This window comes from Emydura macquarii, unplaced genomic scaffold (genome assembly GCF_026122565.2).
Source record: "Emydura macquarii macquarii isolate MOO-44397 ecotype Brisbane River unplaced genomic scaffold, CSIRO-AGI_Emac_v2 contig_1230, whole genome shotgun sequence".
Taxonomy (NCBI): Eukaryota; Metazoa; Chordata; order Testudines; family Chelidae; genus Emydura; species Emydura macquarii.
In genome coordinates this window covers 19,824,147-19,845,868 of record NW_027131367.1, presented here as the reverse complement: position 1 = coordinate 19,845,868, position 21,722 = coordinate 19,824,147, and the positions used below count along the sequence as shown (strand labels likewise).

The 21,722-nt window shown below is 44.6% G+C and overlaps 1 protein-coding gene across 1 annotated transcript in view; it reads left to right on the top strand.

Moving 5' to 3' along the window:
• The first annotated feature begins 13,734 nt into the window (after positions 1-13,734).
• The window catches only part of LOC137152780 (myosin heavy chain, skeletal muscle, adult-like), a 29,392-nt gene continuing 21,404 nt past the window's right edge, over positions 13,735-21,722 (top strand). Inside the window, exons 1-13 of the mRNA XM_067547718.1 lie at positions 13,735-13,957; positions 14,045-14,188; positions 14,274-14,430; positions 15,647-15,674; positions 15,776-15,884; positions 15,988-16,080; positions 17,443-17,506; positions 17,602-17,700; positions 18,289-18,392; positions 18,470-18,608; positions 18,972-19,090; positions 19,190-19,339; positions 20,051-20,221. Coding sequence (XP_067403819.1) covers positions 13,754-13,957; positions 14,045-14,188; positions 14,274-14,430; positions 15,647-15,674; positions 15,776-15,884; positions 15,988-16,080; positions 17,443-17,506; positions 17,602-17,700; positions 18,289-18,392; positions 18,470-18,608; positions 18,972-19,090; positions 19,190-19,339; positions 20,051-20,221 — 1,581 coding nt within the window. The 5' untranslated portion in view covers positions 13,735-13,753. The remainder of the gene's footprint in view (positions 13,958-14,044; positions 14,189-14,273; positions 14,431-15,646; positions 15,675-15,775; positions 15,885-15,987; positions 16,081-17,442; positions 17,507-17,601; positions 17,701-18,288; positions 18,393-18,469; positions 18,609-18,971; positions 19,091-19,189; positions 19,340-20,050; positions 20,222-21,722) is intronic.

Here is a 21,722-nt window from a genome sequence, read left to right as displayed (position 1 = left end):
CACACGTTTGAGCTCAGAGAAGGTGCAAGGATTTCCCTGGCTGAGTGAGGTTCTATACTTGCTGAATCCACTGAATCCATCACTGAATCCATCACTGATTGCTGGCTTACTCCAAGTGCTTCTCTCTAGGCAAAGACTATGACATGGGGTTGCAAACAGGAGTCACACAGGTGTGACCACCTTGCCCTGCCCATGGTGCTAAAAGGGACGGAAGTCCTGGGTAGAAGAGTTGGGAGCCCTGGTGTGGTTGTGGTGTGGAGAAAGCGGAGAACCAGCGTGTGAAAGCTCCTTCCATAATGGTGCATTATGAATTGAGGGGTTCCTTCCAATAATGGGAATGGTCTCTAATAAACACAGGGTGGGCCTTGGCTGAGGAGAAGACCACAGACTGGGAGTCTGGAGATATATCCACCTTCCCTCTGAAACTTTGCCTCCGTGTGAGCAAGTGTGACTCTCCCCTAGCTTCCCTTGTAATCCCAGGGCTTGGGGGAGGGGGAATTCTCATCTTAGGGCAGGCAGTAGGCGAAGCAGCTGGTTGATCTCCGTCTCAAGGAAGGATCTATTTTCGGCACAGCTGAATCCCCTCTCCTCTGCGGAGAATGTCAGCATTCCAGCCGCTTGCCCACATGGCATTGCATTGCAGGACATGCTGTAGCTAGATGTAGCCTTTATTTTGCCATGTCTGACTTGTGTTGTGCTTCAAGTGCCAGCAGCAGCAGAGTGCCCATATCTGGCCAGGACAGACGGGCACATTAATGGCTACCGGGAACCATGCTGCTTTTGTGTTTGGGTTCCCTTTGCTACCTAAGGGATGAGCCTGGCAGTGACTGGCCCATCCCTCACCTGGATATGTTATATGGACACAGAGCCAGATTCTTCCCTGTTGTAACTCCACTGAAGTCAGTGGAGTTACTCCAGAGCAACATCTGGATCAAGCCCTGCAGCTGGCAGAGCATTCCCGTGTGAGAAACCAATGGGTCCTGCATGCCCTTATACAGGGGTGAATCAGTTGGCCCAGAAACCAGCAGCGCTGTGCAGTTGGCAGCCCGGCGGGATGCTCGGTGGAGTAGCTGCTTCACTGAACACCCCACTTTTTATGGTACCAGGTTTCTGTTCTGCGGAATAAGGGCTCAGCATAAATGATGCCTGCAAACATCCATTACAATTTTCATTACCTCCCAAAGGTAATGACTAGCATTACTGACTAGCATTACTGATGAGAACTGTATTTGTATCTTCCCCCACGCAGAGACACTGAACAAAATCTTCTTCCAGTGTTCTCCTCCTGATATTTTACTGTGGACTCACCTGCTGCCTCTTGTGCCCGGGGGCCAAGTCTACATTTGCACCCCCTCCAGGCCTCACACCCGCCTAACACCTAACTTTGCAACACCTAACTTTTAGGCACCTTGAAAATCAGTGGGCTCCATAAAGCCTGAGCTAGGCACCCAGGTGTCCTATATAATGCATGGGGCGAGAGACAGGTGCCTGAGAAACGATCAGAAGCCAACATTTTAGGGGTGGTGATATCCTGATTCTTGCCAACATGAGATGATGAGCTGGCCATGAAAAAAGTGACATCTTGGCCAGTCATGGTGCATGGAAGCATGACATTCATAAACATATAGGCCGATGAAGATGAGTTGTCATCTATACATCTATACAGAGGTCACGATCTCCCTAGGTGGCTTCACCATCACAACAGGGAGTAGCTCCTGGATTTCTTCGGGAAATTTGAGGTGAACTGAGCAGGTTGGTAGAGCAAAAACATTCTAAATACAAACCTGTCCTAGGAGTTTTATGAGCCTATCATGTTCTTTAAGTCTCATGTCTCCTGAGGCTGTATTCAGAAGAAAACCACAGCAGCAGCATTACCCAAACAATTCCTCCTTGTCTGATGAAGAATTAACTCAGCCGGATTCAGATGTGCCAGGACTGGCCCAAAGCACGTCCACGCTGATCAGGAGGTCTGTCTTGCTACCCACCAGCATTCCACTAATAATCACCCCAAGGGACTCTGCACTTCCGCTGGCAGAGACTGCTGAGCTAAATGTCTTGCCAGAGCAAGAGGAGTTTGGACTAAGCAGCATTATAGTCGTTGACCCTGACCACTGGACTTGTTCCTGCGTGTCTGCCCATGCTGAGATTCACAAAGGAGACTCAGCCTCAGCGTTTCAATGCCTATCTTTTGGGTGGAATCCACAGCTCCCAGTTATGCCCGCAGGCTTCCTGTACAACGTATTGGATGGGTTAGGGACCTACAAGAGGGAGTCACAGAACCTGGCGTGCTGAGCAGGAAGCCAGTAGGCAATGCTGAGGGGAGGGGTGTGGACTAACGGAGTTAGGTGCCAGAGTCCAGGCCAGAGGGGGGTCCGTCACTTGGGATTCTCAGCCCTGAACTCTCTCCTGGAGTTAGGCAGCTAAGCCAGGTCAGTCCTGTCTCACAAACCCTGAGGCACTGGTGACTATGTCCCCTTTACACCCAACAGCCCATGGATTAGAGCTCTCCCTGGAGATGTGGGAGACCTGTTCAAAACCCAGCTCTGCCTGATCAGAAGCAGGAACTTGACCTTTCAGGTGAACACCGGAACCACAGGTCTACAGCGTCAGATTTTCTCTGGCTCAATAAATGCTTAATTCTTTATACAAATTGGAACAGTTTCAACATGAGAGGCCGAGAGAGACCCAGCCCAGAATAGCGTATCAGTTCAACTCCTGCCCCACATCAGACAGAGTGGGGATTAAACCAAGGTCTCCCCACGTCTTCGCTGAGTGCACTAATCCCTGAACTGCTGGGGGGAAGAAGAGGGCACAGCCCTGATGACTCTGTTTTATGTGGGCCCAGTCTATTGGGCATACGCTGGAGTGGCCTCTGAGCGAGACTGGCAGAGGAAGGGCTGGTTTGTGAGCTGCTTGGTGCCATCAGGACTCGGGCCGATCTGCGTACATTTTGGCACTTGAGGTAGTTCATATCTAGAAACGTAGGCACCTGAAGGGTTAGGCAGTAGCTGAGCAGGGCTTTGTGAATGTCAGGGGCACCTGAAGGGGCGATGCGATACCCAGGTCCCTCTTGTGAATTTAGAGAGACCAGAGTCTGCAGCTGCCTTCCCCGCATGAAAAATGATAAAGTCCTGTTCTGCTCTGGTGCCCCACAGGCAGCCTGGCTGGCGGTGATGTTACAACTGAGGTGGAGAAGGCCATTCATTCTCTTTTAAATACCCATTTTAAGCTTAAGATGCATTTCTTTCAGATATTTCTTTTGGGTTGAGATATCTGGTCCCGATCCAAACTGAATTACTCCAGAAAGGTTGCAACAGAATTCCCTTAGAACCCAATTGGTCAGATACTTTTTCCCCTCTGAGGGCCCAAGAATGGCTTTGTCTTGGAACCTCACAGAGGAGTGGGGTCTTTGCTAGGTTTGAAAAGCGTCTGCTTTGAAATCAGACGCTGAACATTTAAAAGCGCACAGTCTGCACTTTGTCATTCGGAGGTCGAGCGCACGCCGTTCCAGCCAGGGGCTTGTGGTTTGGCAGGAAGTCTGTATGTTGTAAAACAGGCAAGAGACTTCATTCGGGCACTGAGTGGTATTACAGGGATGGGACGCAATGTGAAGGGTTCCGCAGTCTTGTTGCTTGGGTGGGGATAGCTTTGAAGAGGTTTATCAATGAGTGAGTGAAATGCCAGTAGGTTTTTCATTGGGATAGGAGCTGCATCATGGGTTTGTGGCTTTGGTGGGGAAGCAAGCGGGTTGCATGTAGGGTCAAACTGGTCAGTCCTTAAAGGATAAGCCAGCTTCCTGCAACACAGTGAAAACATTAAAGAAGCCCCATAACCAGGCCACTCATTTTTCTGAGGGGCTTTCAAAAATATTTTGAAATAACAGCTAACTTCTGTGCGGGTCTGTTTCAAAGTGCAATGAATTGATAGACACAGATGGTGCCTTCTCAATGCATTTCCATTCGTATTGGGCTAATGGGGCAGCTGCTGAAACATCAGCTTCTAATTAGCTGGTACAGTATTTGGAAGTGAGTAACAGATCTAATGCTGTTACTCAATTACTTTTAACACAGTGTGTGCCAATACAAATAATTATGCTATCCTGAGACGATACTACTCCACGCTCAGTGTGCCTGGTGCTGTTCTTAAAGCGCGGAGGCTGCCTGGCCTCCATTCCAGCTAAAAATCAGGCCCATCAAATGCGGCCGGGAGTACTTCATGCAAAGGGAGAAGAGATTCTAGCAGAGAATTTGCCTTGGGTTTTTAAACTGGTTGAACACATTCCAAGTCCCTAGCTAAAGGAACTCTTCAGATCTGCTAGGTTCTCTGTGTAACTTGGCTTTGGGTAACTTGATCATAGCCACTGACACCTGATAAGATGCACAGTAACTTATAGTCCTTGGTCAGAGATACTGACAAGGAGCTAAAATAAATTACCAGCATTGAAAGGTCAACAGCACACACCAAGGAGAAGTTCAAGGCAACCGACTAAAGCACTAATGGCTCCTGTTTGGAGTTACCGACAGTTTGCCATGGGCAGAGCATGGCTACCAATGAAAACTGCTAGGTCAGATCGAATGTGAAATGAACCAGATTTATTATGTATTTGTGGTAGCGCCCACTACGCACAGGGCATTTTCAAACCCTTACGGACAGTCCCTGCTCTGAGTGGTCACAAGGTAAAGACAGAACTCAAGGAAGGGGTACAATGATAGCAGCTTATAAATGACATAGCTACAAATGAACTGGCGTCGGTTGCAGCAACATGACTGGGGGTGGGTGGGTCTGTAAGCGTGTGGCTAGGGTAAGTGGATGAGCTCAGGGAGCTGGAACCAGGCACTAAAATCTGTCTGCATTGGGCCAGTGCCTGTGTAAATATTAGTGCAGAGTTGAGCTGCACCTGTGCGCCTCCGGTGTAATGAGCCAGCTCTGCAAATTGGTGCAGAGAGGGGGGAAGCTACAACTCCACCTCCTCTCTGCTGCCTTTGTGGTGATTTCTACCTGGCCGACCCCTCTCCCCCGGCTGATGGGAAAGGACAACAAATACCTTTAACTGAACCAAACAGTGTTCCTAAGCTACAACCAATCTGTAACTGACTTCAGCGGCCCAGCTGGGATTCTCCAAAGTGCGTAGCGTTGGCCTAGCTGCTGCCATTCAAGCCCATGGGAGATCTACCACTGACTCCAGTGGAAGCAGGTAGCACGAGCCCATGGGTACGTGAGTTTCACTCACATGTTTCCCTCTAGCTGCTAGGAATAACAGGCAAAAAACCCCAATGCTTGAATGATGAGCTACAAGATAAAGAGCTCCCTGTTTTTTTCTCATTTGGTAAGATCAGGAGATCTTACAATAAACTATGGTTAGGGCTATAAATTACCTATAGATACATCCACTGGTAAATTTCAAGATAATTTGGAGGTGGGTTTATATCACCCGCTCCTGCAAAGATTTACACTTGTGCTCACCTTTGTGCCTTGACTTCAGCGACTGTACTGGTGCGTAAAGTTCACCACACACACAAGTCTTTGCGGGATCCGGGTGTAAGCTGGAGGTCGTGTGTGATGTTTGTGTAGAATGGGGGAATAAGAAAGGCTGGGCTCTGCATAATTATCTGGGGAGACAATGTTGGGTTAGACTGACATTCCAGTCATTAACTAATTATTTTAATTGCTAAAACTCTAATTTAGTATTGCCTTTGGTGTAACTGACAGTCTCTTACTTTTGATTAGGATAAAGTATGACTGGCAAGTCCATACAGGCCTGTATTAAAGATCCATAGCTCTATATTGGTATCAAAATGACCTCTCCAGAGTCAAACAGGATAGACTTAGCATGAATTTGCCACTGTGATAAGACTTACGGTTACTGTGATTTGATCGGTTGGTGCTCGGCACAATTTAACAGTCAATTGGTAAACACTATAATATAACCACCTTTATTTTATTTGATTTGATTTTATTTTCTGTAAGTTCTTATTTAACTAGAAATTCTATTTTGAATAATAACACAGATTTATTAAAATTCCTGAGCCTGTACTTTAGCTAAGTTACCTGAAATACAATGAATATGACATTAAAGTATTAATGAAAATTGCTTACACTCATTTTATACTGTTTTAACCCTAACGGTTTTGCATCAGCCTCATTTCCCCTCTGAGTTACTGCACAGCAAGCCATGGTGTGAATCTGTACAGCACCAGCTTGCCGTGCAGTAACAGCCCGTTTGGACACTGCTCCAGTGCAGGGAAAGTCCCAAAATGCAGCTTAATCTCTAAGTCACATTCCAGGCCTTTCACTGCACTGGAGCAGTGTCCACACAGTTACTGCAGGGCAGACTGATGGGCTGGAGATTCACACCCTGGCTTGCCCTGCTCTAATTCACCATACAGACAAGCCCTTCTCTGCTACACACACATCTAAGAGGTAGAGTAATTTAAAAGACTGCCTAGGCCTTGCTTGGGAGAATAGTCCAGTCAGCTAGGTAGGGACAATTGTCTCAAGTTATTGGCTTAAGGGATCAAGGAAAGTCGGTTACTTAATGGAGGTGGCCTTCTGATAAAGGTGGAGAAGTGTTGCACGTTCTGGGATCCTGCCTACCACTTTATTGAATGAGCACGCAATTTAGCATGGCATGCTACTGAACGAGCATGCTATGCTAAATTGTCTCGGGTGGTTGTGGAATCTCTATCACTGGAGATTTTTAAGAGCAGGTTTGACAAACACCTGTCCAGGATGGTCTAGATAATGCTTAGTCCTGCCATAAGTGGACTAGATGATTTCGCAAGGTCCCTTCCAGTTCTATGATTCATCCAAATCCATTTTTCTAGAATGGAGTCCCTGAAGGAGAGACACTAGTTAACTGTGAACAGAATGGCTACAGTAGCCTATTGATGAGCAGATTAATTACTGTATGAAGGCAGCAATGCATTGAAAATTAGATCATTGGATTATTTTAATGATTTTGGTGATTCACTGGTTGGGAGTAGGTCAGATATTACAGTGAGAACCCCAATAGACATCTTGCAAATAGCAGCCTCCTCACTTCCACATCCCCCAGCACTACATTGCCAATGTTTCTGACAACTTTTTACAATTTTTAAAACATTTCTCAGAAATATTAACATGCCCCAAAATCTGATTAATCAATTCAAAGATTTTAAGGCCAGTGGGGACCATGAAGTTCATCATCTAGTCTGATCTTCTGTCCAACACACGCCATAGAATGTCAACCAGATGCCCTTCCATTGAGCCTGGAACTTGAGTTTGGCTAAAACATATCTTCCAGAAAGGCACCTAGTCATGATTTAAAGAAGTCAAGAGATGGAGAATTCATCGGTTCCCTTGGTAGTTTGTTTCAATGGTTAATCACTTTCACTGTTAAGAATTTGTCTTATTTCTAATCAGAATTTGTTTGGCTTCAGCTTCCAGCCATTGGATTATGTTATGACTTTCTCTGCAAGACTGAAGAGCCCTTTAGTACCTGATCGTTTCTCGCACTTACACACTCGCAACCCTTTTTTTTTTTGGATGAACTAAACAGGTTGAGGTCTGTACATTTTGATTTTTACGCTTCATTACTTGTAACCACTTAAAATCTATCTTTCTCTAGTTAATAAACTTGTTGTATTGTTTTATCTGAACCAGTGTGCATTTGGATTGAAGAGTTTAGGAGCCTCCACTGGAGATAACAAGGTTGGTGCATAGCATTGTCCATTAACGAAATGACTGACTTTCTATGAGCTAGGACAGTCCAGGAGAATGCTGAGCAGTACAAGATGCACATTTCTGGGGACAAGTCAGGGACTGGGAGTTTGCTGGTGTCGCTCTGTAATATAAATCAGGAGTGGCTGGCTAGAGCTCTCAGACAGTGCCACTGGGGGTGATTTACAGGCAGGAGGCTGTGTGTGGACAGACCAGGAGTGGTGGCTTTCACAGCAAAGCAGTGTAAAAGGCATCCCAGGTTGGAGAACTGAGAGGCCCCAGATTTCTATTAATCCAGATTGCACCCTGGGTAATGGCACAGGCGCCCCTCCTTTCCCTTGGACGTTGGCCTGTTCTTGCATGTGATGCAGGTTCAGAGCAGCCTCACACTCTGGCTGCTCTCTGGCCAGCTCTCTCAGGTCTGAGCTCAGGTTCTGGGCCCTGTCATGGAGTCCAATTTGCCACCTGCTGGTTTGACTATGGCCTGGCTGGTGGCTAGTCCAACGTTGTAATCTGCCTGGTTTTCCACTGCACACGTGCAATCATCTTCACTACTGGCTGTGCACGTCACAGCTGGAAGTGGGGCAAGGCCTGGCCAGCACCTGTGTCCCACTCTGCATGCATGCAGTGTCCCAAGCTCTCGCCTCTCGGCTGCTGAAACGGCACTGTTCCTTTTGGCCTGCAGACTGGCTGGGAACTGGGACAAACTCATCACACAAGGGTGGGGTTCACCGGCAGGAAGAGTAAGGTAAGGAGCAGGGTTGGGGTGGTGGGGGCTCCTGGGAGAAGGTGGTAGGGGGGCCAGCTCCCTTGAGGGCCCTGGGAAGTGGGACAAGGCTCACCAAAGGAGGGGCAAAGAGCCCAGCCTCACTCACCCACCCAGCTCCTTTCCCCTCCCTGCTGGCAAGCCTGAGGTCCATCCACTTCCTGAAGCCTTCAAGGGATCCCTCTACCATGCCCTCCCAGCGTTAGGGGGCTCCCTTAAGGGCTGAGACTCCTGGGAAGGGGTGGATGTAGGGTTCGTGGGTGGGGGAGGTCAGGCTGCTGGTGGGGGGGAAACACCTGAGTGGGGAGAGGAGGGTCAGGCTGGGGGGTGAGGCACAGCCCGTGCCCGTTTGTTCTGTGCCTCGGAGAGGACAACCTTGGTGCTTGTCCTCTCTTCTAGCCTGGTATTCCTAACCTGCAGCGTGGGGGGGGGAGGGAGCTGGCAGCAGGAGCTAGGGGTGGGATTTCCTACTAGCTCCATAGCCAACCTGGGGCTCAGGGGGGGGGTTGGGTGAAGACGCCCATCCCCTTATTGATCAGGGTTTCAGGCCTTCACAGCACTGCTGCTGATACATGGAGTAAGGTGCTTCTCACATGCATTCATCTACCGAAGGGGCGTCCGGGCTCACTGGGTTAAACTTCTTCCATCAAGTCAGACATGCCTAAACCCTTCCATCCAAAACTGCAAATACTCTTGGTATGAGCTCCTCGCCTATTCTCATGGACAAGCTCTCACTTTGATGGCCTTAGTCATAATTTTTGGATCTATGCCAATACTTAACTCTTCTGATTTGATTACAGTGACTATCGCGTTAGCCCTTGTCAGCTAGTGTTTGAATTAATTCACTAAGATCTTACTTTACCTGGTCAGTTCAGCTTTTCTTTTCTCTTTCAGCCTGACTGAAGCGCATGTATGTTTTTGGGAACTGCCTCAGTACGATGTTTTCTATCCTTAGTGCAACCCAGTCAATTAAACACCTCGCTATAGTCTCTGCCTTTTGTAGCCTATGCCATAGATGAGTTCTACAGCCGTTTGCAGGCTGCTTTACAATCTAAGCAACTTCCCATTCCACTCTTCTACTTCCACTGTACTTCCACTGTACCTGTCCTTAAAGAGAGACACCTGTGTGCACAGGAGCTTTGCCGCACAAGCTCATTTTGTTCCTTCTGTTTGAAAGAATCTTAATTTTCTATTTTCTATTAACATCAGCTGGTCACTAATCCATTTGGTACAGACAGACTATGCAGTCACAAGTATCTCCTCTGAAGTGTTGCTTCCCCTGTTGTGTGTTGTATGGATGGGGAGAAAGGTAAGAGAAGAGTTGCTCTGACACAGCATGGGGAGAGAGCAGGGGTCCAGCAATAACAAGGATAGAGAGTGAGCTGCTCTTTCCTTCCTCTGCCTGGCCTTCTGCTAAGTCCCAGTGGATCCGGCTGCTTATTTCACTCAGCCGTCATGGCATAACCCAGCAAACAACACACTTCAAGGTCAGACCCCAATGATGGCACAGTCCTGCACAGACTATGTGGCTTTTGGAAGAAGCAGCAGGGTGGCTTCTTTCACAAGGAGCCTTCATACTTTTAGCTGAGCTCAGTTAATAGGCATCCCACAAAACACTTAGCTAGCTATACACAGAGATCCACCACATTCAGCTTCAAGTGTGCATCGTGCCATTAACTGAAGTTTGTACCGCTCATGGTTATAGCTAATTCAGTTTTCTTCTAAGCTTAGCAAAGCGTGGTCCTATGAGCATTCTAGCCCCATTCCTATGTGCAGCATTTCACAATTGGCCAAGTGAGTAATGTGGGACGTCTACCCTGTTCTGAAACTTAGGGCCAATGGCATTGTAATACTTACTAGATTTGCTAGATAATTGTTCTGATCTTGTATGTGTTTTGTTTTCTGAGCTATTTTAACAACCTAACAATAAATGAGCAGGATAACAACTTGTTTATTGTTGAACAGGAAGTAAAACTGCTCAAGCAAGTCTGCCATTTTCTTAAAACTACATCAGTATGCTCATGTTCTAGCTCAAATTGCCCCTTTCTTATAGTCTCAGCATTCTGAAGAATCAGCTCTTCTCTCTAATGCTGCTCCGTAGGTAGCATACTCCTGCTACATGGCAAGCTCTCTTATGTGTGCATGTTTTTCTGGGGTTGTGAGTAAGTCCGCAAGGGATATGTAGTGGGGGGTTGTTGGTCTGTACCGTTGCATGAGTCATCTTTATGCTTGAATCGATTATTCTCTGGAAGGACAATACAAGGACAGGAGGAGAGGCAGCAGAAAGAATTTTGACTGATATGCTCCCTGTGTAACATCCCCCATTAGTAAGTAACATGAGCTTTTAGGATGTGATACATTTCTGTGGGCTGAGCTCTGTATTTCAAGTATTTACTTTGGAGATCACCAGGAGTGTTTGAGGGGAAAGGACAAGGGAAAGAAAGAAGGTCCCTATCACAATGCCTGGGGCAGGAGCACCTAGATTAATAGAATTTAGAGGTGAAGGCCTGAAGGGACTCATTGATCATCTAATCTGACCTCCTGACTAGCATAGGCCAGAGATACCTGCAGCTCCTCCTCCAGTGAAAGAGGGAAGCATTTCACTGGGCGTCTCTCAGTGTTCTCTGGTATATGAAGTGTATGTGTGTATAACCTAATACCCCAGGAGTCACCTCACATCCGGAAACATCTCAGGAGCTCTCTGCTCTGGGAACCACCTCCTGGATCCCTGTCACCAGCCCTTGCTGTTGGGACTCCTCGGCCATTAGCACATACCCCTACAGGAAACCGGGTTATAATACTAGAGCTAGGGGGACAATGCACCATGAATAGTAAATTTCCTGAAAAAAATGCATTTTTTGAGGCACAAAACCTATTTAAACCCAAACTCAGGTCAAATTTAGTGAAGGATTTTGGCTAAAAAAATATTTTGGAAATGTCACAAGGTTTCGTTTTGACTTTTTATAAAAAAGATCAACATTTGATCTTGAAACATTTTCTCAACAAAATGTCAATTCAAAACATTTCTGAAGCAAAATGTTGATTCAAATTGACGGTGTGTTTAGAAAATGTCGTTTCAAGTAGAAATTTGAAATTTAGTTGGATCCAAATGAAATTTTTGCATTTTTTCAATTCAGCAAGACAAACTGAAAACATTCAGTTTCAGTCAGGAACTTTTCCCCTTTTTTTGAGCCACTGAACCAAAAAAAAAAAAAAATCCATTATTTGCTCAGCGCTATATAATACAGCTCTGTTCTTCTTTCAAGGTTTTACACACGCAATTGCCAAATGACGTAATAATAATTGCACTTTTATAGCACATTTTATCTGAGGGCCTTAAAGCATTTCTTCATAAACTTCCCAACAGCCTTTGTGGTGGATAAATATTATTGTGACAACTTTATAGCTAGAAGAATTGACCCAGCAATACAAAGTAATCTCCCCTAGGACATTCCATGAGTGAGTGGAACGCCAGCAATAAAACTTTGGAGTCCTGGATCCAGTTTGCTAGCTGACCCATTCGGCCACATTCCCTTGTCAAATTATTTATAGGAGATTAATTCATATAGCCGGTAAGACATCAAATATTTCTAATTATATCTACTCATGTCAAATGACAATTATGCCTTTAGTTAAGTATGCCAAACAATACTTTGCCAGAGAAAGGTTAGCCAAAAATGCTTTGACTGAAGATCTGTTGCAAATACAGATCAGACACTATAAAAGGACCCCTGGGAAAAAATTTGCCTTGTCCTTGCACAGAAAGCTTCAAGGTAAGCATGTGGAGGGACCTGGGTTTGCGGAGAGGGGAAATTTCCCCTGCATTCCACACATCCAGCTACATTCCTGAAGTCGCTAGCACTCACTTCCATGAGAGATTGGCTCTGTCAGCAGTGTTTTTAAATCTGCTTATCAAGGTGCCCATATATTTTCAATCTATAACACATCACTGGAGTTTCGTGCAGCAATAAGATGGGAATTTCTATTTCTATTTTACAGTGTTGATCAGCTTCCAGACTGCATTCTATCCATCTGGTATCACAAGAGGTAAGATCCTGATTTATTAATTCCAAGGGGATAGACGAGACTATCTAGGGTGGGATCTCTGTATAGCTGAATGGGCAGTTGCTGTATCCCCTAATATTTATCTCCATTGTGCCAATGCATTACCTATTGTGTTTGAGCTGTGCTGCCTATGGCAGTCATGTCTCCAAAGTGGCTGAACTTAAAGCCACTGACCAATGATGCTGGGCCAGCCAGTGCCCTCTCCTAGAACCTCCCTTCTAACTCAGCAGTTTGATCAGTTCTAGACTTTAGGTCTTTGATAAGATTGTATCCAAAGTGGCGGGAGCTCACCAGCTGAGAAAATATTGCCAAAATTGTAACCATTTTCCTCAGGCGTATGTATTATTATAGTTATCATTTTGTCAAGAATTTGCTCTACAAAATATTATTGAAAAAGTTTGTCATCTGAACATACAAGTCATTTTGTAACTTGTAATACGAAGGCCTCGTTTTCAATACTGCAGAGAACTCAGAAGTTCTCTGTTGTTAGAAATGCATAGTTTATTTAAGAGCCTAATAATGGGTTTAGAATTCCAACTCCTATTTTTGAAAATCTTGGCCTTAATTATTTTTATAAACTATATTCCAGTACATTTGCAACTGTGCTAAGTGTTATAATAAATAATTAAAACTGAACAGTGGCAATCATTAAAAGTTGTATTATCCATGGCTTTTATTGTTTGTTCACTTACCAGTTCATACAATTCAATAATTCCCAATGGCTCTCCAGTGATGCGTGCAAAATAGCAAGGGTCTTCTCCATAGATTTAGGCCCAGATTTTTAAACCATTGCTCTGCTCTGCTCTGCAATGCATAACTGAGTTAGGAGTCAAACTCCCGTAAGCCAAAGGCTTGTCAGGCTGATGTAGTTAAGGCATGTCAATTTCATTGGTAACAGTTCACAGGGGAGCAACGTGGCAGCATCATGTCTGATTACCTTGGAGTACCCCAACCCAATGGAATGGGGAACCAGTATGCAGCTAAGTGAACTCAAGGTAGCATTTTAGTGTGAGAGCAAGCATAAAACCTTCAGGACTGTAGTTCAGCGTCTTTCCCACTTATTCCACATGCCAGATGCTTTTGAAAAATGTACCCCCACTAAACCATCCCAAGGGTAGAAAATGTCAGAGGTGTCCCAATTGATGCAGAATATTGTTGATTCATCCATGTAACATTTTCTCCCCATCAGAGCTCACAGCTGAGCTGCCCTAGATAACCGCAGCCATGTCTTCGGATGCTGAGATGGCCGTCTTTGGGGTGGCAGCTCCTTTCCTCCGAAAGTCAGAGAAGGAGAGAATTGAGGCCCAGAACAAGCCTTTTGATGCTAAGACGTCGGTCTTTGTGGTGCATCCCAAGGAATCCTTTGTGAAAAGCACAGTCCAGAGCAGGGAAGGAGGGAAGGTCACAGTCAAGACTGAAAAAGGAGAAGTGAGTAAAAACAAGGAGTAAAGAATAGCATTTTGTTCCTCCTTTGTTCTTAGCTCTGATAGAAATGGGTCTCTTGTTTCCTTCCAGACTGTGACTGTTAAGGATGATCAAGTCTTCTCCATGAACCCTCCCAAATATGATAAAATCGAGGACATGGCGATGATGACCCATCTCCATGAACCTGGTGTCTTGTATAACCTCAAAGAGCGTTACGCAGCCTGGATGATCTATGTAAGTACAGGCTGCAGTCTTCCCTTGACTTCCAAACTAGAGTAAATCACGTGGAAGTCAATTGTTTTATCTCCCTTTCTTTCAGACCTACTCAGGTCTCTTCTGTGTCACTGTCAACCCCTACAAGTGGCTGCCGGTGTACAACCCAGAGGTGGTGTTGGCCTACAGAGGCAAAAAGCGTCAAGAGGCCCCTCCCCACATCTTCTCCATCTCTGACAATGCCTATCAGGCCATGTTAACTGGTGAGTGGCTCAACTCCTGAAAATGACTATACAGTGAAAATTTCATATGAGGAATCACAGTGACTCAGTTTTAGCAGTGTTTAGTTGAATGCATCTGTGAGCATACGTCTGTGTGCCTTATTTTCTTCCCAGCCATCATCAGTACCAGTACAAATGACACATATTTCTGCACTTAGTTTTTTGCCTAGCACTTGAATCTAAGTCTGTCCCAAAACTTCACACAAATCTTTTTTGATGTTCTGGAAAGTTTGGTTAGTTTTTCTAAAAATATATCTGTTAACTGTCCTTTGTTCTCAGGTTTTAACCAGGACTAGAACAAAAATACAAAATGCTTTGATAAAATGTTGGTCTCGTGTATTTCCAGCATAGCTGGATGCAGAAACTACTACAATCTCATGAAATTTCAGCTCCTAGGACTTCAGAGGAACTTGCAAATTTTAGTTGTCTTTTAGTTGAGTATTTAAGTCATTTGATCAGAAAGTAAAATGTGTATAAATTGGTCTGAAATCCACGTATCCTGTAATTCTGTCAATCCATGTGAGCTTAACTCAAAACCTAACAGTCATAGAACTGATACATTGATTATGAGAGAGGGAGAGTCATGAAAAAAATCAAAATTTTGAAGTAATTTCATTTCAAATTTTTTAAAATATTTGTTTTGTTTTCTTCTTTTTTTTGTTTTCCTTTTATCACTCATTGCAGTAGAGTGGATGATGTCCATATCTTTATTTTATATTCACATTTTCATTTTGTTTTTTCCTTTTCCCACTTTGTAACTTTTAGAAACTTCCTCAACTCTGGAAAGTTACAAAATAGCTACAATGAAGGGAAGGTGTAAAGACTAGTGCTAAAATGAACAAAAGAAAAAAAAGAAAACAGAAAAAATGACCAATCCTCCCCCATTCAGCCTCCCACAGGATTTCATTCATTCTATTGGCATTTTGTGACAAAAAAGGAAATAAAAGGGGGAAAAAAGGAAAAAAAAAGGATCTCTTCAAAACTCAAAATTTTCCAATGCTGATAAAAAAAACAAAATCTCAGGAAATTGGAAGCTACTCAAGAAAGTTTCTAGTTTCTAAAACAGGCTAGTTTTTGTTTGTCGAAATTTTTATCTGAAATTTTTTTTTAACCTCAAATTTCCTTCAAACACATTTCAGTCAGTTTGGTGTTACTCAGTAATTCTTTTAATGTCTCTTTGCTTCTGTTTCTTTCACAGACCGGGAGAATCAGTCGATCTTGATCACGTATGTATATTTTCCTGCTCTGGTTTACGCTGGCTTTGCTGTGCGCTTCAGGAAGAAACTCTTTAGTTATGTGTTCTCTGCTTCTCTGTCCGATCTGACAGCGGAGAATCCGGTGCTGGAAAGACTGTGAACACGAAGCGGGTCATCCAGTACTTTGCAACCATTGCAGCTAGTGGGGAGAAGAAGAAGGAAGATCCAGGCAAAATGCACGTGAGTTGGTCACTAGGGATGGGGTTAAATGCTCTCTTCTGAAACTGCCACGTAGATACTGGTTTAAAACAACCTTAATTTGACAATATTTATTACTTTCTAGGGGACCCTCGAAGATCAAATCATCAGTGCCAACCCCCTGCTGGAGGCTTTTGGTAATGCCAAGACCGTGAGGAACGACAACTCCTCACGCTTTGTAAGTCTTTTTGTCAGAAATGTTCTTAGGTTTTGTCTACTCTAGCACTTGTCTTGGCAAAACTGTTGTTGGTCAAGCGTAAGTTTCACTGACAAAAGCACCAGTGTGGACAGCACTATCTCCTGCCAACATGGCTACTGCCACTTGTTGTGGGCGGTTGTATTATACCGGTGGAAGAGCTCTCTCCCATCAGCACACGGCAGCTACACAGGAGACCTGACAGTGGCACAGCTGCAGCAGTACAACTGTTCTGCTGCAAGGACCGTAGTGTAAACAGAGCCTTAGTTCTAGGTAAACATGAGTGTACGGCGTCTGTCACTTACTCAAGTGCAGTGAAGGGACAATTTATGTTCATTGGAGTGTGACCCTGGGTCTCCCCTTCTTCCAGGTGAGTGCACTAATCACCCAGCTTTGGAGTCATTCCCATGTCTGTGCTCTCTTGGTGGGGGTAAGAGAGAGAGAATGACTCTACAGCCTGATGTTTAGACTCACTCACCCAGGGGCTGGGAGACCCAGGATCCAGTCCCCCTGCTCTAGTGACTCTTTAATTTTATCCAGAGTGCAACAGCAGCAACTGAAAGAGCTCCACATCAGAACAACCCAGAGCCCAGGGGTTAACGTACTCACCTGGAAGGAGGTACCTGTTCAAAACCCTTCTCCCCTCAGGCAGAGGGGGGTCTCCTTCCCAGGTGAGCACCCGAACCACTGGGCTAAAGATTGAGTGAAGTCCTTCACCCCCGGCTGTTCTGTTGGAACGTCTCTGAAGGGCCTGATCAAGGAGGGATCCTCTGAGCACACCTGCCGGATCAGGCCCCGCATGTGACGCAGGCGGCCAAATGCCTGTCTCCATCAATCGTTCTGGGGCTTAGGCAGGAAAGTGGCGCCCACCACTCCAGGGAGGCAGCGACACACAATCCCAGAGGCAAGAACATAAATGATAGGGAACGTTTACTGTGAAAACGTAAGTGTCAAGGGAGTTTAGGCACCTACAGGGTTCAACAGGGGTTTTGGGCATCACAGAACTGATGAAGCCAGGACTTACATGCTCAAAACTGGGACCTAGGTGCCTGGGTGCTATGGCGCATTCAGACTTCCCTTTCTCCTGTGCATTCAACTTAGGTAACCTGTACAAGTGTGGCTATATCGGTCACTCTGGATGTTAATTTAGCTTAGGTCTTTCCCTAAACATTTACTAGTGACGTAGGCTAAACATTTCACTGCATATTAATAAAATATATCTAGGGTGAAGTCTTGGCTCCCCTGAAGTAAAAGGCAAAACTCCCATTGACTTCAGTGGGGCCAAGATTTTATCCCTTGTCTGCCTCTGCGGTTTTAAATGGAATGACTTTTTTTCTGTTAAAGGGTAAATTCATCAGAATCCACTTTGGTGCCACAGGAAAACTGGCTTCTGCTGACATTGAAACTTGTAAGAAACCATCCTTGAAGGGACCCCGTTCTCTGTTTCTCTTTCATTCTCATTGTGTTTTCTTGTGGCTAATTGTACTTTACGTGCCTTGCCAGATCTGCTGGAGAAATCTAGAGTCACTTTCCAGCTCAAGGCAGAAAGAAGTTACCACATATTTTATCAGATCATGTCCAACAAGAAGCCAGAACTAATTGGTAAGAAATGTTTTCTCTCTTTTGGTGGAGTTGATCACTGAGTAACACCTACTGATGAGCTCTGTTACCTGGGCAGTTATGGGCATGTCTACACTGCATTGTAAACCCAGGCTCAGAGTCAGGTTTGAGGCCAACCCCTCACCTACAGTTCATACACAAATCTATCTGATTTGGGTCAGTAAGCCTGAGTGCAAGGGTCCTAGGACCCACGTGGGGTAGTAGGTCCAACCCCAAGTCACATTGAGACTCTGGTCAAAGCTCTGTCATTTCACAGTGTAGATGCAGTTCAAGTCTGGGTCCCCAGAAGTAAAGGGTCTGACTCAGGTCTGCAAGCAGTATGGATGCATCAACGTGCTGCTAAGATCCGGGTCCATCAATTGTAATCCTGGGTTTACACTGCAGCATGATGCACATATGCGTGCTTGGAAACAGAGTCTGCAGGTGTGGGGCCCATAGACCTGGGTTTACAGTGGGGTATAGACATACCCTGAAAGCCCTGTGTTACCCTGAGCCAAGGCTGGGTATGAATACATAACCAAAGACCAAACTGTGCAGCAGGTAAAAATTGGTACCTATTCTTGTTTTCAGAGATGCTTCTGATTACCACCAACCCCTATGACTTCCCCTTCGTGAGTCAGGGTGAGATCACTGTAGCCAGCATCGATGACCAGGAAGAGCTGATGGCCACAGATGTGAGTAACATAAGAATTATTATGTGGAATATTGATTTTACTAGACACGATCTTCACTTTACTGATTCTGCTGACAGAGTGCCATTGACATCTTGGGCTTCACTGCTGAGGAAAAAACAGCCATTTACAAGCTGACAGGGGCAGTCCTGCACTACGGGAACATGAAATTCAAGCAGAAGCAGCGAGAGGAACAGGCGGAGCCGGATGGCACAGAAGGTATTAACAGAATCTACACTCTCAATAATGCAACAATAATTCATTCTGCAGAAGAAGAATTATGTCTAAATGTCCAGCTTTCACTTTCAGTTCTGTTTGAGGAGTCTCTTTTAAAAACTTCCTTTAGTTTTAAATGTTGGGGCTACATTTTTAAAGGCACTGGGTGCTTAACTCCCACTGACTTTCAAAAAAGCTTAATTTTGAATTTCTTGACTTTTATGCCTGCAAAATCTCCACTATAAGATTACATTACTAGAACTGCGTTAATAGAACATTTAATTGCATTTGCTTTTGAGAGAATCTCACGTACGCTACATTTTATTTCTTGTCCAATAACTGATTTTTCTGACTGTGTCCATTTAGTGGCTGACAAAGCAGCCTACCTAATGAATCTGAACTCAGCTGACCTGCTCAAATCCCTGTGTTGCCCCCGCGTCAAGGTTGGGAATGAATATGTGACCAAAGGTCAAACCGTGCAGCAGGTAACAACTGGTGATTGAGAACTCGTGGTTTGAATTATCACACCAGGGCTCCTTTCTCTGCTTTGTACGGTAACTCCAGGCCTTCTCCTACTGGTTTAGGTGCACAATTCGGTGGGGGCTCTGGCAAAGGCTGTCTATGAGAAGATGTTCCTGTGGATGGTCATTCGTATCAACCAGCAGCTGGATACCAAGCAGCCCAGGCAGTACTTCATTGGTGTCCTGGACATTGCTGGCTTTGAGATCTTCGACGTAAGGAGCAGGGATTTGACAGCAGATTCCTGGAAGGGACACTCGGGGGTTCTGAGAACTTTGAGGACTATTTTTTTTTAAATAATTTTTTTATTTAAATTATTTCCAGGAAAAGCCTGACTATTCTGCAGAAACGGATATCTCTTGATTTTCCCGCACAGTAGTATGAGCCTCCAATGGCTTCATTTCTCTGTAGATTTTGTGTGGTACGTGTAGAAATGGCAACTGCATTGAAAGTGACTTCATATTGTTAACAGGATAGCAAAGAAACTATCCTGCACCTAACACAAATTATTGTAGGTGTTTATGGCATCTAGAGGGCAGCTCATTAGCTCCCAGGCAGGCTTGGGGCTGAATATCTGGGCATGTGAGCAGGTTGAGAGCTCAGAAGGAGCTGGGCAGGCCCACACACTAAGTTCTGATTAGGATCATGTCCAATAGATTAAAAATGCCTGAGTAGGCCTGGGCCCCAGTGCACAGAGATAGCTGGACAAGCCTGGGCCTGATGCTGCAAATGTCTAGGCAGAGCTGAGGCTCGAATCCCAAAACAACTGGCTGGTCTTAGGGAAGAGAACTCAGAATCCCATTAAACCAAGGTTAGTTACACAGACATGGTGAGCTGAGAGAAGAGCCATTTTTATATATATCTGGAGGCCCAGAATAGGAGTGCACAGAATTTTACAAATAGATAAATCTTTTGTCTTTGTGTAGTACAACAGTCTGGAGCAGCTGTGCATCAACTTCACAAATGAGAAACTGCAACAGTTTTTCAACCACCACATGTTCGTGCTGGAGCAGGAGGAGTACAAGAAGGAAGGAATCGAATGGACGTTCATTGACTTTGGGATGGACCTGGCTGCCTGCATTGAGCTCATAGAGAAGGTATCTTTTCAGTTCAAATGCTTGATTCATTCAAGAATTCTTTAGTTGCTGGGGATTGTATTACCTTTTAGAGGGACTCTTCCCTGCTCAGGTCCATACAGTCAGCCTTAGTTATTAAAAATACCTTGTCCCATAATTTAATATATTTTGGCATAGAGACATCAGTCATAGAATCATAGAAATGTAGGACTGGAAGGGACCTCGAGACATCATCTAGTCCAGCTCTCTGCACTGAGGCAGGACCAATGAGGGGAATTCCACGACGTCCCTTAATATTCCAGAGTTTAGCTACCCTTAGAGTTAGAAAGTTTTTCCTAATATCTAACCTAAATCTCTCTTGCTGCAAATTAAGCCCGTTACTTCTTGTCCTACCTTCCGTAGACATGGAGAACTATTGATCACCATCCTTTTTCTAACAGCCCTTAACATATTTGAAGATTGCTTTCAGGTTCCTCTTCCATCTTCTTTTCTCAAGGCTAACCCTGTAAGATTTTCTAAACGTTTGATCATTATTGTTGCTGTCCTCTGGACTCTCTCCAATTTGTCCACATCTTTCTTAAAGTATGGGGCCCAGAAATTGGCCTCCAGCTGAGACCTCACCCTGCCAAATAGAGTGGCACAGACAATTACCTCCCACGTTTTATATAACACACTCCTGTGTCTTACATATAGCAACCCAGAATATTAGCCTTTTTTGCAACTGCATCATATTGTTGACTCATAGTCAATCTGTGATCCACTATAACCTCCAGATCCTTTCCAGCAGTACTACTACCTAGCCAGTTACTCCCCCTTTTGTAATTTGATTTTTTTTCTTCCTAAATGTAGTATTTTGTACCTGTCTTTATTTAATTTCATCTTGTTGATTCCAGACCAGTTCTCCAATTTTTCAAGGTCATTTTTAGTTCTAATCCTGTCCTCCAAAGTGCTAGAAATCCCTCTCATCTTGCTGTCATCTACACATTTTATAAGCATACTCTCTACTCCATTATCCAAATTATTAATGCAAATATTGAGTAGTACCAGATCCAGGACTGACCCCTGTGGGAGCCCATTAGATACATCCTCCCAGTTTGATAAGGAACAATTGATAACTATTCCTTGAAAACGGTGGTTCAACAAGTTTTGCATCCACCTTATGGTCATTTCATCTAGACCACATTTCCCTCCTTTGGTTATGAGAATGTCATGTGGTCTAATGTCAAAAGTCTTACTAAAATCAAGATATATCATGTCTACTGCTTCCTTGCTATCCACTAGTCCAGTAACCCTATGAAAGAGAAAAATGAGGTTGGTTTGGCATGATTTGTTGTTGACAAATCCATATTGCCTAATACTTATTGCCCTATTATCTTCTAAGTGCATACAAATGGATTGTTTAATAATTTGTTCTAATATCTTTCCAGGTATCAAATTTAAGCTGACAGTTCATTAATTTCCCAGGTCCTCTTTGGTCCCCCTTTTAAAATAGATAGTATGTTTGTCCTTCTCCAGTCCTCTG